This window comes from Entelurus aequoreus, linkage group LG12 (genome assembly GCF_033978785.1).
Source record: "Entelurus aequoreus isolate RoL-2023_Sb linkage group LG12, RoL_Eaeq_v1.1, whole genome shotgun sequence".
Taxonomy (NCBI): Eukaryota; Metazoa; Chordata; class Actinopteri; order Syngnathiformes; family Syngnathidae; genus Entelurus; species Entelurus aequoreus.
The window spans coordinates 21,660,447-21,680,621 of NC_084742.1; the positions used below are offsets into that span (position 1 = coordinate 21,660,447).

At 37.6% G+C, this 20,175-nt stretch overlaps 1 protein-coding gene across 2 annotated transcripts in view; it reads left to right on the forward strand.

The window, feature by feature from the left end:
* LOC133661755 (adhesion G protein-coupled receptor L3-like) overlaps positions 1-15,116 on the forward strand; it is a 219,437-nt gene extending 204,321 nt beyond the window's left edge. For both annotated transcript variants that reach the window (XM_062065205.1, XM_062065206.1), the window contains 4 exons: positions 1,653-1,749; positions 9,334-9,453; positions 10,985-11,002; positions 13,370-15,116. In XM_062065205.1, coding sequence (XP_061921189.1) covers positions 1,653-1,749; positions 9,334-9,453; positions 10,985-11,002; positions 13,370-14,238 — 1,104 coding nt within the window. In that variant the 3' untranslated portion in view covers positions 14,239-15,116. The remainder of the gene's footprint in view (positions 1-1,652; positions 1,750-9,333; positions 9,454-10,984; positions 11,003-13,369) is intronic.
* Positions 15,117-20,175: the final 5,059 nt, after the last annotated feature.

Consider the following 20,175-nt stretch of genomic DNA (forward strand, 5'->3'; position numbering starts at 1 on the left):
CACATGTGAAGTTATGTACTTAACAAAAAAAGGTGAAATACTGAAAACATGTTTTATAATCTAGTTTCTTCAAAATAGCCACCCTTAGCTCTGATTACTGCTTTGCACACTCTTGGCATTCTCTCGATGAGCTTCAAGAGGTTGCAACCTGAAATGGTTTTCCCTTCGCAGGTGTGTTTACCGCTTCTGTTGGCAGTACCAAAAGCCAAAGTGGCCCCTGAGCTGATGTCGTTGTGGCTTGTGCAGCCCTTTGAGACACTCGTGATTAAGGGCTGTATAAATAAACTTTTATTTGATTGATTGATCGATGGCATTATGGAGCTGGGTTTCTGTGCCCATCTCTAGTCCTTACACAAGTTCCGTTTTTAGCACTTTTCAAACTTTTGGGCATTTATGTCAAATTACCACCAAACCTGTTCAAGTGGGTACACGTTTCCATTCAATTTGCGAATTTGCAGCAAGTTATACAAAAAAGGATTGTGGCTCGATATCTGTGAAAAAAATGCCATAAAAATCTTAAAATCCCATAAAACACGAGATAAAAGACATGCTTTTGTTGTTTGGTGACCAAGTAACATTCCACTATTCATTTTTGTCTTACAATTTTTTCACACCAATCATATAAGCATACGTCTACACATTTTGTTCTTTTCTTATAATGCATCTTTTCCGAAGCTTCTTTGTCAGGTCGAGTGTTTTCACTACTCCCATAAAAAACACATTGTGCTGTGTGTAATTAAACGCTTATAACCAGATGCTGCAAGCCAACATCAATATTTATAATTGAACGCACGTCCCTTTAGAATAGGGACATGGTTCAATTATAGCGTAATGTTTTTATGATGACTTGGGGAAAAGGAAAAAGAAGAATAAATTACCAGACTTCTTATGTCCACTTCCTGTAAACATGTAGCACACAATCATTACAGTAGCCACAGTTTAATTAGGATTATTGATCACAGCCTCCACCTTTGCAGTAGTAATTATCGGAAAGCATCACGTCCAATTTTCGTTGATGGGTAATTTCCTTTTTTAAATTTTTTTAGGAGGATTTATTTGATAATCAAAGACAAGAGCTGTTAAAAACTCATTAGCGATGAGCGGGAAGTTATTGATGTTTTTTGTCAATGAATGAAATAAAGAGAAGATAAAGATGTTCAGGGAGAGTCACTAAGGGATTCAATCAAATTGACAAATTCAAACAAAAATGAATACCAATAAATGTTTAGTTTTATGTTTCTTCATGCACAGGATCATTTAAACCTTTTAAAAAATGTACATATTATTCATATTTTTAATGACTGTTTAATGAATGTTAGTCTCTCCGCATTTTATTCTATATATTTAAACTTTGATCTGTTCTTTTTTTGATTACAATTTGACTGCCAACTTGTGGGGCCCTCTTACGCAGGATCGAGTTGTCAGCAGCAACAACGCTAACATCGGCTAGCAACAGACCCTTAGCTTGTGCAACAGCCCGTGGGACTGCGGCACAATTAACTAGGATCAAGCGTGTCTCGGATCGAGCGTGTCTCGGATCGAGCGCCCCTCGAGACGTTGATTCGGAAAGCTTTGACTGATGACTTTATTATACTCGGTGCAAATGTTCAATTTTTTTTAACATTACTGTTTCTCTTTTGGTGTTTTTGCAGAGCCGCATACGAAGGATGTGGAATGATACGGTGAGAAAGCAGTCCGAGTCGTCGTTCATGACTGGTGACATCAACAGCTCAGCGTCTCTGAACAGAGGTATTTCAGACTCCATCTTCTGATGAGCTTGTTTGTTGTTTTTGTGCTGACACTCGCTATTCCTTGTAGGTAAAACTGCAGTACTGATGGCATTTTACGCTATGAATACAATCCAAAAAAGGTCATGAACTAGTTATGAAAGTCACACTTGTGCTTTTCAAATAAATTTGTAAGCATCGCACAAATACCGCTGAGGGGAAAAAAAAAAAAAAAAAGACTTACAAGCTAGCTTTCCTGTTTTTTTGTGCACCTCCCGATCACTTTTTGGATGAGCTAAAGCAGAAGTCCCCACAGGAAGTGCCAAGAAAAAAATAATACAAAATATTAATAAATTATATAAATATATAAATAAAAAATAAGATAAATAAGATAAATAAAATAAAATATTTTTTTTTTGTATTTTTTTTGTATTTTTTTTTTAAAAATCTGTCCTTTCTAATCTATTTTCTACCATTTGTTACTCTCAGTGTCTCCTAGCCGCTCAGGCAAATTATATTGTCTAAAAATACATTTTCCCATCGATAACGTGACATCATCGTGCTCGGAATATATATATATTTATATATATATACACAGCCCGGCCAACATTTTTTTAACCCAATGCAGCCCCAAAAGTTTGGGGCTCAAGGAACTATAGACAAACACAGTCTCAAAAATCTTGCTGAAAGTCCAACAATTTAATTTTTGCAGCAAAGTTGGATAGCAGAAAAGGTGCAAATTTGATGTACATATACATAAATGTACATACAAAATTTACATAAAAAATGTACATAAAAAATTTACATAAAAAATGTACATAAAAAATAAAAACTTACGGATAATAATGATAATAAATGGGTTATACTTGTATAGCGCTTTTCTACCTTCAAGATACTCAAAGCGCTTTGACAGTATTTCCACATTCACCCATTCACACACACATTCACACACTGATGGCGGGAGCTGCCATGCAAGGCGCTAACCAGCAGCCATCAGAGGCAAAGGGTGAAGTGTCTTGCCCAAGGACACAACGGATGATTTTGTTGGCTTTTAATAAAAATATGTTGAGACAAACAACAGCAATCCCTTGCACCATCTGCATGGGACATGAAAATATAACAATATGGTATGAAAAATTGTCCTAAAAATTGCATGTGTGTGGTTCCTGCACAATTTCTTGAAAAATATGGCTTCAAAATAAAAATCCCATGAGGCCGCAGTTGGTTTCTGTTGACTTTTTTTCATTTTTTTTGTGATGCTGCTGATGGCAAAAAGAAAATGTGTGACTATAACCACAGTACAAGAAATGGAACCTATTATTTATTATATGTTGATGATTTTTTTGTTTATTGTGACATTAGAAAGGTATTCTTTAATAATGTATATATTAGGGATGGGAATTACAACTCATCATTCGATTCCATTCCCATTCTTGGGGTGACGTTTCTTGATTCAACGCAATTCTCGATTCAAACCGATTGTCGCAATATATTATCAGGTATAAAAATGTTAATAGATCCTTTTCAGAACAGGTTACATGTTATGAAAGCTTTTCTTGTTTGCCAACGCATGATGTGTATGCGCCGCGAGTAAGCAAGTGTTGGCCTAAAAAACGTATTTTTAAAAATGTATTCATAAAATTAAACACTTTTAAATGATTGTCTTAATCGATTTTTTAAAATAATGAATCCATTGAATCGGATTTAATGAGAATCGGGATTCCAATGTGAATGGATTTATTTCAGCACCTCTAATAAATAACACATTTACAGCAATACACTTCATTGAACATGAATGGTATGTAAGTGCATACATAAATCCATCCTGTTGCATAATGGCTCATGACTCACATGGAATTTGACCAAATGAGCTTGTTTTTTTGTTATTGTTGTGTTTTTGTTTTTTTTTTACTATTTCACAAAGCCTTAACCAGCAATACTTAACACTTTCCTATTTTGTCATTGAGTCAGGGCGAGTTGTTTTGCCTTATTTCTCTTTTACTCTATTTAGTCAGTTAGTTAAGGATGTTAACGTGTTTCTTTAAAAGCTAAGGTCTCCAGAGTTAGAATCTGGAACGGATTATTGGTATTTAAATTATTTGGCAACGGAATGGATTTACTGTGTCTCATGAATTGCACAAAAGCGTCAGGCTACATTTAAAAACACGGCGGTGTTGATAGCGTTAATAATTCAGACGTTTCCCCCTATGCAGGAGCCACCACCTTGATGAGTCTTGAGTGGCTATCTTGACACTTCTTCTTTGTGTTGCAACATCCATCCATCTTTGTAACTGTGCATTAGTGTCCACACCAGCCACACATTTAGCACCGGGAAGGGGGCGGGGGGTGTTCACGTTATGGACAGATGCCAGTTTGCAACTCCATGCCCCACTAAGCGGAGAGACTCCTTTAACTAGCTAATGCATTATGATAAATGCTTTTTATGAACGCCTTTTCCAAGCACATTTTTTCCACCACAGTGATTTTTTTAAAAGGCCATTCAGCAGTTTTGGGGGGGTTTGTTTTTAGTATGAAGAGAGATTGGTGATGCTTTATGGGGCAGCAGAAATTTGAGGTCCTTTATTTATTAATAATGGATGGCTAAAGCTTTAAATAGAACACATCTTTCTGTTTTTCTAGCCTTCTGCTTCTGTATAACAGACATAATGAAATGTGTGAAGTGTGATAATACCCATCAAACACATGAATCAAGTCCAATTAGACATTTTTAAGTAAATATTCAGAAGGTTTTAAACAGTTTTTTTTAATGCCCGAGTTCAGTGGTCCTTACACTTTTTTCACCAAGTACCACCTCAAAAAACACTTGGCTCTCAAAGTACCACAATATTGACAATCCTTAAAATACAGTAGCATAGTAAGCCTAAGTATTCATTAAAAACAATGCAGAGTTGTTGTTTTTTTAAACAAGTATATTTAATATATTTGGCCACTGTAACATTACACACCGTTTGAATAGAGGAAAATAAAACACTGTACTTAAATAATGACTCAAATATTTGGCGTACCACTAAATAGAGGTGTTGAAAATATTATATTTTTAATAAATAATTACTATTTCACAGAAATTAAATAACCACGGTCAGGCCCGCAACCAATTAAGAGCAATAAATGAGGGTTTACTGTTCAGTTTGTCCAAATTCTATGTGATTTTTGGCGATGTCTAACCAGAAAGAAATGTGCATATACAGTATATACTGTATATTTTCAATACAAGGGAAAACATTCAACTCAAATTTTGCAAATGTTTCATGTTTTTATTTAGATTGTTCCTAAACATGTTTTAATTGTTATCCAGTTTATTTTGTTTTTTTTTGGTTATCTAGCTTAGATTGTTTTGAAAAGTTTATTTAAAACAAAAAAAAAAACTTTAAAATATTTGTTTATCCAAAGGAAATCATATGCAGTAAGTCAAAGGTTTTTTGTTTATAAACCAAATTTAAATTTTTATTTTTATTTTGTTGTTATCTCAGTATATCTCCAAATGCAGATTTTTTAAATCCTGGAAAGAAAACATGTTTTTTTCTGATAATGAAAAGCATGCATTGCATGCATACATTGCCGGCATTAGTTAACCTCATGAAATCGATTGTTAAAACTTTTCTTGGCTTTCTTTCTATTGTTTCCCCTTGAAAAAAAGCAAATGTTACCACCTTTACAGAGGGAGATTGGAGAGGCGCTAATCGCACAACATACTGTGAAAGTAGTTTTCTGCGTGGAGGTCAGCCATTGGGGAAGTGTCGAGTCATTTGACAGTGGCAGACACTTATATGGGGGACAGACATCCCATAAATAGGAAATGACCTCCAATGCGATGGAGGCGCAGTAATGACCACTTTACATCCATTCAGGTTATTTCCACAGCGTCAGATTTTTTTTTTGTGCTCTCCTTGGATGGAAGATGTCAAAAAGAATGAGCTTTGACACTCCATCCTTTCTGTCTCATACTCTCACTAAATATTACTTGTTAAAGCCGACTCTACTTTGTGTTGAGATTGGCCTTCTTTCTACTCCGCGTTGAGCTTAAAGCAACAATTTAACAATTAATTGGGATTGCATGAAGTACAATCTTGTCACTCAGGTTTTGTTAGTCTTACGTAACAACTGTCAAGTATGTCCAGATTTAGCAAATGTTTTAACCAATCATAACCATGTATGTGTTTTCATATATTGCATATCTTTTAGCCTAGTGAAGCGTATACATTCTCTACATTTTGCAATTAAAAGCAAATGCATGCAAGATTTAACAATTATTATTTTTGTATCTCGAAATTTCGCGTTATTAGTTTTTGTCTAATGAAAAGCAGGTACAGTCGTAGCTTGGCTTACTTGTTTAATTGGTTCTGTGACAAAATTCGTAACCCAAAATAGTCGTATCTCAAATCAACGTTCCCTATCTAAATGAAAATAAATAATTTGCCGTTCTGGCTGCCCAGAACACACATTTGTGGCCAAAACCATGCAATTGAATGTACTACAAACAATATAGAGAACATCCATCCATCCATTATCTACCGCTTGTCCCTTTCGGGGTTGCGGGGGGCGCTGGAGCCTATCTCAGCTGCATTCGGGCGGAAGGCGGGGTACACCCTGGACAAGTCGCCACATACAAACCCTTAATGTATTGAATCACAAATATTGAAATTGAACAATTTGGTGCATTTGTAGACAGCTGAAAGTATGTACAAAGCAAACTATAACCTGCTACCCAAGAATGTACAACAATTCTTCTCAACAAAAGAGGAGAAATATAACCTTAGAAGAAAATCTAATTTAAAACATTTGTATGCTCGTACAACACTTAAAACCTTTAGCATATCTGTATGTGGAATTCAATTATGGAATGGATTAAGCAAAGAAATCAAACAAAGCACCAATATGATACAGTTTAAGAGACTGTTCAAACTACAAGTGTGCACAAAGTACACAGAACAAGAATTACGATGAATATCTTGAACACTTCTTTTTTATTTTTTGTTGTTGTTGTTGTTGCGACAAAGATTATTTATGCATTTAATTTGTTTACTTACTATGGTATAGTATCTGTTTATTATTTATTTGTTCACTGTTATGTTACAGAGAACAAGGAAATAGGAAAAAAACTGCTATGATATGAAAAGGGGTAGAATTAAATAAGTTCAGCTTCTTCCTACTCCTTTTTGGACGTGCTGTAATGAAACAACTGGAAATATGTGATGAATTACATTGTATCGTATGCATATGTGAAATAAACTGAAACTGAACTGAACAATTACTGTAGTTTTAGGAAGTAATGGACTAATAATGTACAGCATTTACTTAGGAGAGTGCACTTATACGGTATCTCCTTCAAATTGCTTCTCTGTCAAAAACACAACATTAGCAGCTTCTCAATATTTCATCAATAAACGCCCGCCGTTTAGAAATTAGTTTAACGTTCTTGGCAGGCGTTGTCCTAGGTTTTATCGACTCATTCTGCTTCAGCATGGGGAAGATTATTGTAGTAGTGCCACGCTCAAACTGATTTGCTCGGTCATGTTTTTCGCTGATTTTGTTCTTCAATTCAATGACTATCAGCCGCTTCTTCTTCTTAGCAATCTCCTTCACACTCACTTTTTTCTGACCCACGGTTGGAAAAAACAAGGCTACTTCTCGCTAGTTATTATGAGCGTTGTAAGACCAGATGTTTTGGTCAGATCTTAGGGGGTTCACTGTGACATTTGCTATGCAGATGAGCGGTGGGCAGGCTCATAACGCGGATGTTTGCATGTAACCTAAAGCATAACAATTGGCAGAGAGGCAGCCCGTATCCTGAAGTACTTGTAAGCTGAGGTGCCTCTGTACCTCCGAATGTAACAATTTTGTAGTTTGTTTCTCCAAATTTAACATTTTTCAAAATCCAGTTGAAAGCACTATCTTCAAATTTAGCATGTTTTATGTTTTGTATCTCATGAAAAGGGGTGTCAAACTCATTTTAGATACGGGGGCAACATGGAGACAAATCTACTCCCAAGTGGGCCGGACTGGTAAAATCACGGCACGATAATTTAAAAATAAAGACAACTTCAGATTGTTTTCTTTGTTTAAAAATAGAACAAGCACATTCTAAAAATGTACGAATCATAATATTGTTGTTTTGTTTTTTTACACTTAAATGTTGCGGTTAATAGTATTCTATCTTTATTTGTCGTTATTTATACTTTCTAAAAAAATTATGTGATAATGTTCATCAGTCAACTCATTGGTGTTAATTTTCAATCTATGAAGATAAAAAAATATATATCAAAATCCAATTACAGGATGTTATATATGTAGTTTGATAATTTTCCTCGACTGATGTACTAACATTATGTGGTTTATTTTTTTTTTACATATGTTGCATCATCTACAAAGATACAAATAATTGCTATTGCGACATCCAGTGGACACATTTAGAACAGCTGTTTCTTTCATTAAAAAATTGCAGGTTAATTTTTATACTTAGCAAACTCATCCTGCGGGCCGGATAAAACCTGTTTGCGGGCCTGATTCGGCCCTTGGGCCGTACGTTTGACACCCCTGGTTCAAACCTTTGAAAACCATTTATTACAGAATCTTTTTTATTTAGACTTAGACTTAGACAAACTTTATTGATCCACAAGGGATTTTTGTGTATTAAAAAGAGCACATCTCAATATTTAGATATGTTTTGTCTTTCAATGAGAAGTGTGTATCTCCAATTGTTCTAGTTAAAATAAAAACAGTTAGTTTTTCTAGATTTTGTTTTTGTTGACTAGTTTAATTATTTGCCTTGAAGTGTTTTTGTCAATGTATTCGCAAATGTATTTTTGGACCAGTGAAAAGATGTTTTCCTGAAATGTTTTGGTATTTAAAAATCCAGTTAAAAGCATATACATCCATTTTTTGTTATACTGTATATGTTCTAGTCCAATGAAAAGCAAATATCTTAAAATGGAGCATTTGTTTTATTTGTCCAGAGAAAATATAACTTTCATCCATTTATTTCTGTTGATGAGGTTAAAGTGAAACTTCAGCATGTATCTCCAAATTTTTTGAATTTTGAAAATATCAGGCATCTCCAAATGTTTTTTTGGTTATTACCCAATGAAAAACATGCACATCCCAATCTGCGAAAGTTACATGTTTTCGTTTGTTTCAAACCAGTTTAAAACAAACATCTTTATTGGTGTTTATAGCCAATGAAAAATGTATGACAAATTTTGTGTTTTTTTGCTCCAATGAAAATTGAGTATCTGCAAATTGTGAAACTCTGTTTTCATCCAACAAAGAACATAGAGTAAATAATGTATCTCCAGTTTACCAACTAGAAGTAATTAAATGTACATTATGCTGATACTAAATGTTATAAACAATAATAGCAATTCCTTTGACGTCACAATAATTCTGCATTTATTGTATTTTGTCCAAAAATGAGCACAGCGTGCATTTTTCTGCATGACTGCGCTGCTAATGGCTTGTTTAGCGTTATCACTTCCATTCGAGTTTTCTCAGTCCACATACATGAATGGTCATTTGGATGTTAATGACCTTAAGCTGATATGTTTGTTCTTTCTCTTTTCCTGTCCAATTGTCTTTGTGGCTGCTGCAGGGGCTAATCATCTTATCCCTAACGCACTCCTACGTCCTCACGGCACTAACAATCCCTATAATACATTGCTTGGGGAGTCGGCGGTCTATAACAACCCTCTGGGCATGTACAACGTGCAAGGTGTGCTTGCTTCTCTTCGTTCTTTACACCAGCTGGAGAAGCTTTTGTTTTGCATGGTTTTCTTTTTTTCTCCTAGATTTAAATTAATTATAATGTTTGAGTATGAAAACAAACAAAAACACTGCTGCAGATCTTGTGTCGTGTCTGTCATGGTAAAATACATAACATATCATAAAATATCCCAATAAACTAACACCATAGCCAAATACCGTACACACACATTATATACATTGAGTATATATATATATATATATATATATATATATATATATATATATATATATATATATATGTATATATATATACCAGTATATGTGTGTGTGTGTGTGTGTGTATGTAGTATAGTATAGTGTATATAAACTTGCATACATATACACAGTGTATATATATATATATATATATATATATATATATATATATATATATATATATATATATATATATATATATATATATATATATATATATATATATATATTAGGTCTGCAACTAACGATTAATTTGATAATCGATTAATCTGTCGATTATTACTTCGATTAATAATCGGATAAAAGAGACAAACTGCATTTCTATCCTTTTACAGTATTTTATTGAACAAAAAACAGCATACTGGCACCATACTTATTTTGATAATTGTTTCTCAGCTGTTTGTACATGTTGCAGTTTATAAATAAAGGTTTATTAAAAAAATAAATAATAATAAAATAAAAAAATAAAAATTGCCTCTGCGCATGCTCATAGCATAGATACAACGAATCGATGACTAAATTAATCGCCAACTATTTTTATATTCGATTTTAGTCGATTTAATCGATTAGTTGTTGCAGCCCTAATACATATATATATATATATATATATATATATATATATATATATATATATATATATATATATATATATATATATATATATATATATATATATATATATATATATATATATATATATATACATACACACACACACACACATATGGGATTTACCTTTTTATTTTAGTTATTTCAATGTATTATTTTTTGTGTCAAAAAACAAGCATCATTAATGTCCTTTATCTTATTACCCTTTCTTGAAATTATTTTTAAGATATATAATTCACAAACCCTATGCTAGTATATTTATTTGTATCATTTGACCATTTATTTCAAGTTAGGCCGAAACTACATACAAATATATATTTTAGGGTTTTACAAGCATTGCTGCATCATGACGATCAATACAATGCATGCTTATTTGCTACATTGCATATATATATATATATATATATATATATATATATATATATATATATATATATATATATATATATATATATATATATATATATATACACACTGTGTATATATATGCATACTGTATAATATACTGTATATGATAGGATGCTTTGCAAAAATGTGCATGCTGAATTACTGCATTATAATTATCAATATTATTTTCATTCGCATACATTGTGTATGTGTGTGCATTTCTGTGCTATTTGACTGTTTGGCTTATTGTCTTCTTCTTGTCTTTCCCCTCATGCTGTCCCTTTAAGATCCTTACAGAGAGACAAGTATGGGAGTCAAACTAAACATTGCTTATCAAATGTAATTGACTTCTTTGGCTTCTACTTCCTTGTTCCACTCTTCAATGCTGACAAAGTCATTCTACAAAGGCCCCCTTTTTTAAATTACAAGAACACAAATTGTATGTAATAATCTACATACTGTACATTGATTGGTTCCTTTGATGTGTGAATTAGTACAGATGGCATTTAAATCCTATTTGACATGTAATACACATCAATAGGAATTGACTTTGCTAAATACTAAGCAGCAATCATCTTCGCCTTTGTTAATGTGCTTTGTTTAAAACATAGTTTTTACATGGATATTGCCATAAAATGCTTGTATGGGACAATATGGCTGGGTCCTGATTCATTTTATAGTGCATGTCTGTGATTTGTTTCATTTGATTTGATTTGATCAGCCTTTGTGATTTGTGCTACTTTATGTGCTGTTCTTTAGCTTTGTGTTTTCCATCTACAAAGCCACAGTAGAACATGAAGCTCGGACATTTTCCCCATTAAAAATAATGCATATTAGCCCATGTCAGGGTCAAACTCTTAAGCATTATTTAAAGTCAAAGTGCAGGATTATGTGTTGTTCACATAAAAGACTATTGTTGTTGACTACAATGTTGCATTGATCAGCTTGGACACTAGAGCAGCGTTTTAAATTAGGTCTTCAAAAACAGCAGAGACATATCAAGCATCTTGATTCGTGTTTTTGTATTTGCATCCTGAAAAGGAGCCTTATATGCTTGTGCATTGATATCTTACCGCATTATTCGGGAACGTAGTAGAATACTAAGGGCCTGATTTACTAAAATTTATAAAACAACAGCATGTGCAAACTACAAAATAGTGTGTGCTATCAGTGGGCGTGTTTTGTGTGATTTGCTAAGACTGCGTGTACAATTGCAACTCTGTTGAACATGCAGGACACTAATACAATTTTTTTCTACCCTTTCTGCAATATAGAATTGCAATCTAGACAACATAACTTATTTTTAGTATGCTGAAGGTGCACTCGGTGAGAGCGCCCAACAACACAGGCAATATCTGGGATGGTTCACTGGAATGATCCAAAGGCATGAAAATTTGTTCTTATATAGGAGATATATATCAATAATCTATCTCCTATATATAAATAACGGAAAAAAACCCCAAAAAAACCTGTTTGCAGACATTGTTGTGGTGTTTGTTTATCTCCAAATCAGCATTTAAGTCGTTTATCAGCTCAAAGACTGAATTGTTGGATAGACATGTCTAATATTTTTATTTCTGACAGAAATATGTCAATTTTGTTCGACAGAAGCATAAAAGAGTCTCTTTCTTTCCATCGCCAGTCTTTGTAGTAATCGCCTCCTTCTGACCGCGACAAGGCCATTTGTGCGTAACTGCGCCAGTTTGCGCATACATTGCAGACATGCTAAATGAAGACGCAACAGACAAGTTTCAGCCTTGATAAATCACATTGTGAGCGCTAAATGATTACATTTGCATCTCCTCCTCCCAGTGTTGTGGGTGTCGTGATAATCAGCGTATATTATGCACATTCATGAAGACGGACTCGCTAAATGGATGACGCTCATTATTGTGTCTCCTTTAATTATTGTTTACTGTTGACTTTGATCTGCTCAAATAAGTGTATATAATTAGAATAAAATAAGGAACTAGTTTAAATATTATGTTGATGTTGGTTAACAATCAATAGCACTCACCATTAATTATTTAAAAAAAAATCACAGTTAATATATGTGATCGGTATTGACCGATTTCGCTCATGGATGATAGTTATCGGAATCGGCAGCATAAAACCTTGATCGGAACATCCCTATCTCAATGTAAGTGTTTTCCATGAACTTTTGTGAACGTTGACTCCCGTGGAAAGAAACGTCTTACCATGTATATTCGAGTTCAAACGATTGGTATTCAAGTACTGTTGAAAATAGCCCTGTGAGAAATTCACAGTAATTTTTGACCGTGCCCCTTAAAAGATTGGAATTGAGAATCGTAGTAGAGACGCAGTAGAACAACTTGCACATGTTTTGATACCTGCGAATCTTTAGTAGATCAGGCCCTTCCTGCACATTTTGAAACTCTTTGTCCAAAAAACTTAATATTTTAATGTAAGATGGAGAAAAAACAACACTAGGATTTTTATTTGGTCAAATTCCTGAATTGTATGACTCTTGGGGATTGAGCTGTTCGAGGTTAGAGGTTCCACTGCATACATGATAAGTGTGGTTTTTGATCGCATTCTTTTTTTGTTGGCAAAAACAGTGAATGACATGCACTCAAAAGATAGTTGGTCGTTATTTTGGGAATGACCTCCCGTCTAATCACCGACCTCCGTGGTTCCTTTTGTCGTTCCAGAGGGAATCCTGAACAATGCCCGGGATACAAGTGCCATGGATACTCTACCACTGAATGGTAACCACGGCTACAGCATCGCCAGCGCCGACTACATGAGTGACTGTGTCCAGATCATCGAGCGGGGCTACAACCACAACAAGGAGACCACCCTGGAGAAGAAGATCCTCAAGGAGCTGGCTTGCAGTTACATTCCGTCCTACCTGAACAACTCCCATGAACAAAACCGGAACCTAGTGAACAAGCTGGTGAATAACGTCAACAAGGAGAGCGTCGGGGGTGGAGGTGGCGGTTATGGGATGAGAGCAGGGGTGGGCATGGCCTTCCCCTTGCACCACGACGAAGGCTTGGAGTTGATCCACGAGGAGTCAAACGTCCCACTCCTGCCTCCCCTGGAGACCCTGCATAATCACCTCCACCAGACGCCACCCCCACTTCCACTGACCCATCTCCACGGCTTCACCTCCGCCGACCCCCCTCCTCCTCCTCCTCCTCCTTCTTCCCGGAGGCGAATCCCACAGGATAACGGCGATAGCTTCTTCCCGTTGCTGAAGCACACTGAGGATTCCTCTCCGAGCCACAACCAGAGAGACTCGCTGTACACCAGCATGCCCATGCTGCCGGGCCACCCGGAAGACGGGCCCCCGTACACCAAGGAAGGGGGCGAGAGGAAGAGTCCCGGCGCCAGCTCGGACGACGTTTACTACAAAAGCATGCCCAACCTCGGCTCTGGGAATCACCTCCATCAGTTGCATTCCTACTACCAGCTAGGACGGGGCAGCAGTGACGGTTTCATTGTGCCGCCCAACAAGGAGGACCCGTCCCCGGTGGGGTCCCACCAGGAGCCGTCACACATGGTCACCAGCCTATAGACGCACCATGTCATACATTATCTCCCGTCTTTCCATCAGCAGCGGTCCCCTTTTTAATGCTAAAAGGATTGCGGAACTATACGAATCGTGCCAGTCCGGGCGCTAGCTCGAACGTGGTTCACTACAAAAGCATGCCCAACCTCGGCTCCGGGAAACCGCCCCCATCAGCTGCGATGGTTTTATTGTACCACTGAACGAGGAGGACCTGTCCCAAGAGGGGTGCGGCCAGGAGCCCTCTCATCCGGTCCCCACATAGCACCTCCATGTTAAACATTCTACACCGTGTTTCACCATCTGTCGTCCGCAGCGCTAGCCAGTAAACGCTACAAAGGCGCTCACTTCATACCACGCTCTTGGGGGAAAAAAAAAAAAAAAGACTCGCTTGAGGAACTTTTCAAACCCACCAAAAACAAACAAAAAAAGACTATTTTATTACCCTTGCATTGACTTTTTCCAAGGATTTTTCTTTGTTTTGTTGGAGCTGCAGCACATTTTGTTTGCTGAAGAATCAAAGAATCATAGCCGCTCTTCTTCTGTTTATTTTAATGTAATAAAACTAATAAGAGATATTTCTATGTACTTGTACAGTAACTAGCATTGCACATAAATAGGATGTTTTTGTTTCAGAAATACCCCCAGTAAATGTTGTCTATCGCAAAAACAAACACAAAAAAAAAAACATTCAGGCATTATTTGTGCAATGTCTTTTCCCCCTTTTTTTCAAAGAAGTACGAGTGTAGATAGCAGTGGTTGTAAAGGAAGATTCCCTCAGACTGACAATTAATTCCAACAAAGCCCACATGGGTTATTGATGATGAGCACTTGGCACTTGTACAAAGATGGCTGTTCTACTTATTAAAGAAAAAAGATGTTTTTGGAGTGACAATGATTGGTAGTGAATTTGTTTGTTAAACAACAGCATTTTGCAGCATTCCTGTCAAATACAGTTGTGCTTCTCCACTGGTTTGTCTTCCTCTTAATGACAAGCCATCCTCATGATGCATTGTTTACAGCTAATTAATATCCACACATATAGTAGCTCATTAGATTTGAAGAAAGTTCAATAACAAACTGCTGGTAAACTCTAGAGCAGGGGTGCCCAAAGTGGGGCCCGGGGGCCAAATTTGGCCCGTCGAGTCGTTTGATTTGGCCCGCCAAAGGGTGGCTTCCCAAATGCCATACATATTCCTACAGACCTTTTAAACTCACTGGGGGTGGTGATCTGATATCACATATCCGTCCAATATCAGCATAAAAAAAAGTATTGAATTATATCTTCTTGCATCTAACTTTCCATTGTAAGTTTTACTATAAGCAGTCCGGCGGGTTGTTTACTTGTTCAAAGCTGGACAGCCATCCATCCATCCATTTTCTACTGCCTGTCCCTTTAACTGGACAGCCAGTTAACATCTAAATGTCCTCCAATAGACACACAATGTTGACCTTTTCTTCTATTTTACTCATTTACAAAAGGTAACCATCGTAGGTTATTGGCTACTTGGAGCTAGCTACACAACAGCTATGCACACAATAGCACACAAGCTAGATTTAAGTAATAAGTGTCCTTACTTGAACAATATTGTATAACAATACACATACAAAGTCTACAAGGCACACGTATTAAAAAGTATCCAGTAACAAATGTGTCCGCATCATTCAACTTCATGGGCCATGAGCTCAACCTAATTAATTTCTGTGATCATTAAGTGTCGCCAAAAAAAATTACCACCCCACTTCAATTTAAAGACATCCATCCATCCATGTATTTTCTACCGCTTGTCCCGTTTGGGGTCGCGGGGGATGCTGGAGCCTATCTCGGCTGCATTCGGACGGTAGGCGGGGTACACCCTGGACAAGTCGCCACCTCATCGCAGGGCCAACACAGATAGCCAGACAACATTCACACTCACATTCACACACTAGGGCCAATTTAGTGTTGCCAATCAACCTATCCCCAGGTGCATGTCTTTGGAGGTGGGAGGAAGCCGGAGTACCCGGAGGGAACCCACGCAGTCACGGGGAGAACATGCGAACTCCACACAGAAAGATCCCAAGCGCAGGATCGAACCCAGGACCTTCGTATTGTGAGGCAGACGCACTAACCCCTTTACCACCGTGCTGCCAATTTAAAGACAGATGTCTATTCCAGACATTCAATAATAAATTAGTGTTTTTCATAACTACCATTGTTTTCTGTTTGACTCATTTCACTTCATCAAACATTCCACACTACAAAATAACAAAAGTATGTATAATCCCTACTGATATCTGATCAGACATCAGACCAATATTGGTATTGTATCGGAAGTGAAAAAATTTGGGACACCCACAACCACAACGTTCACACATTCATTAATGGAATGTTAGCAAGGCTAACCATTTGTCATCTATGATTGTTATTGGTACTTATTAATATCAACACTATTTGTGTTTTTTTGTGTTTCATGCTTAAAATTGCTGTTGGCACATTTTAACTTTGGCCCTTGGAGGCAAAAAGTTTGGGCACCCCTGCCCTCCAGTCTCTTTTGAACTTGTGAAATCACATACGTTTTGCAAGACATTGTAATTGATCAAGGTGCCTTACAAAGAGCGAACGTGTAAAATGTACACAGTGTCCATAGTACATGGGTCTCGAACGCGCGGCCCCTGAGACGATAATCAGCGGCCCACGCCTTAATATGAAAGTTTAATTTTAGTGCGGCCCGCAAGTTTTAATGAATGCCACTTTACAGCGTTGTGTGCGGAGCTGAAATAACCTACCAATCACAGTGCGGCATATATAACCTACCAATCACAGTGCGGCATATATAACCTACCAATCACAGTGCGGCATGTATAACCTACCAATCACAGTGCGGCATATATAACCTACCAATCACAGTGCGGCATGTATAACCTACCAATCACAGTGCGGCATGTATAACCTACCAATCACAGTGCGGCATATATAACCTACCAATCACAGTGCGGCATATATAACCTACCAATCACAGTGCGGCATATATAACCTACCAATCACAGTGCGGCATGTATAACCTACCAATCACAGTGCGGCATATATAACCTACCAATCACAGTGCGGCATGTATAACCTACCAATCACAGTGCGGCATATATAACCTACCAATCACAGTGCGGCATATATAACCTACTAATCACAGTGCGGCATATATAACCTACCAATCACAGTGCGGCATATATAACCTACCAATCACAGTGCGGCATATATAACCTACCAATCACAGTGCGGCATATATAACCTACCAATCACAGTGCGGCATGTATAACCTACCAATCACAGTGCGGCATGTATAACCTACCAATCACAGTGCGGCATATATAACCTACCAATCACAGTGCGGCATGTATAACCTACCAATCACAGTGCGGCATATATAACCTACCAATCACAGTGCGGCATATATAACCTACCAATCACAGTGCGGCATGTATAACCTACCAATCACAGTGCGGCATATATAACCTACCAATCACAGTGCGGCATGTATAACCTACCAATCACAGTGCGGCATATATAACCTACCAATCACAGTGCGGCATATATAACCTACTAATCACAGTGCGGCATATATAACCTACCAATCACAGTGCGGCATGTATAACCTACCAATCACAGTGCGGCATATATAACCTACCAATCACAGTGCGGCATGTATAACCTACCAATCACAGTGCGGCATATATAACCTACCAATCACAGTGCGGCATATATAACCTACCAATCACAGTGCGGCATGTATAACCTACCAATCACAGTGCGGCATATATAACCTACCAATCACAGTGCGGCATGTATAACCTACCAATCACAATGCGGCATATATAACCTACCAATCACAGTGCGGCATATATAACCTACCAATCACAGTGCGACATATATAACCTACCAATCACAGTGCGGTATATATAACCTACCAATCACAGTGCGGCATATATAACCTACCAATCACAGTGCGGCATGTATAACCTACCAATCACAGTGCGGCATGTATAACCTACCAATCACAGTGCGGCATATATAACCTACCAATCACAGTGCGGCATATATAACCTACCAATCACAGTGCGGCATATATAACCTACCAATCACAGTGCGGCATGTATAACCTACCAATCACAGTGCGGCATATATAACCTACCAATCACAGTGCGGCATGTATAACCTACCAATCACAGTGCGGCATATATAACCTACCAATCACAGTGCGGCATGTATAACCTACCAATCACAGTGCGGCATATATAACCTACCAATCACAGTGCGGCATATATAACCTACTAATCACAGTGCGGCATATATAACCTACCAATCACAGTGCGGCATATATAACCTACCAATCACAGTGCGGCATGTATAACCTACCAATCACAGTGCGGCATGTATAACCTACCAATCACAGTGCGGCATATATAACCTACCAATCACAGTGCGGCATATATAACCTACCAATCACAGTGCGGCATATATAACCTACCAATCACAGTGCGGCATGTATAACCTACCAATCACAGTGCGGCATATATAACCTACCAATCACAGTGCGGCATGTATAACCTACCAATCACAGTGCGGCATATATAACCTACCAATCACAGTGCGGCATGTATAACCTACCAATCACAGTGCGGCATATATAACCTACCAATCACAGTGCGGCATATATAACCTACTAATCACAGTGCGGCATATATAACCTACCAATCACAGTGCGGCATATATAACCTACCAATCACAGTGCGGCATGTATAACCTACCAATCACAGTGCGGCATATATAACCTACCAATCACAGTGCGGCATGTATAACCTACCAATCACAGTGCGGCATATATAACCTACCAATCACAGTGCGGCATATATAACCTACCAATCACAGTGCGGCATGTATAACCTACCAATCACAGTGCGGCATATATAACCTACCAATCACAGTGCGGCATGTATAACCTACCAATCACAATGCGGCATATATAACCTACCAATCACAGTGCGGCATATATAACCTACCAATCACAGTGCGACATATATAACCTACCAATCACAGTGCGGCATATATAACCTACCAATCACAGTGCGGCATATATAACCTACCAATCACAGTGCGGCATGTATAACCTACCAATCACAGTGCGGCATGTATAACCTACCAATCACAGTGCGGCATATATAACCTACCAATCACAGTGCGGCATATATAACCTACCAATCACAGTGCGGCATATATAACCTACCAATCACAGTGCGGCATGTATAACCTACCAATCACAGTGCGGCATATATAACCTACCAATCACAGTGCGGCATGTATAACCTACCAATCACAGTGCGGCATATATAACCTACCAATCACAGTGCGGCATATATAACCTACTAATCACAGTGCGGCATATATAACCTACCAATCACAGTGCGGCATGTATAACCTACCTATCACAGTGCGGCATATATAACCTACCAATCACAGTGCGGCATGTATAACCTACCAATCACAGTGCGGCATATATAACCTACCAATCACAGTGCGGCATATATAACCTACCAATCACAGTGCGGCATGTATAACCTACCAATCACAGTGCGGCATATATAACCTACCAATCACAGTGCGGCATGTGTAACCTACCAATCACAATGCGGCATATATAACCTACCAATCACAGTGCGGCATATATAACCTACCAATCACAGTGCGACATATATAACCTACCAATCACAGTGCGGCATATATAACCTACCAATCACAGTGCGGCATGTATAACCTACCAATCACAGTGCGGCATATATAACCTACCAATCACAGTGCGGCATGTATAACCTACCAATCACAATGCGGCATATATAACCTACCAATCACAATGCGGCATGTATAACCTACCAATCACAGTGCGGCATGTATAACCTACCAATCACAGTGCG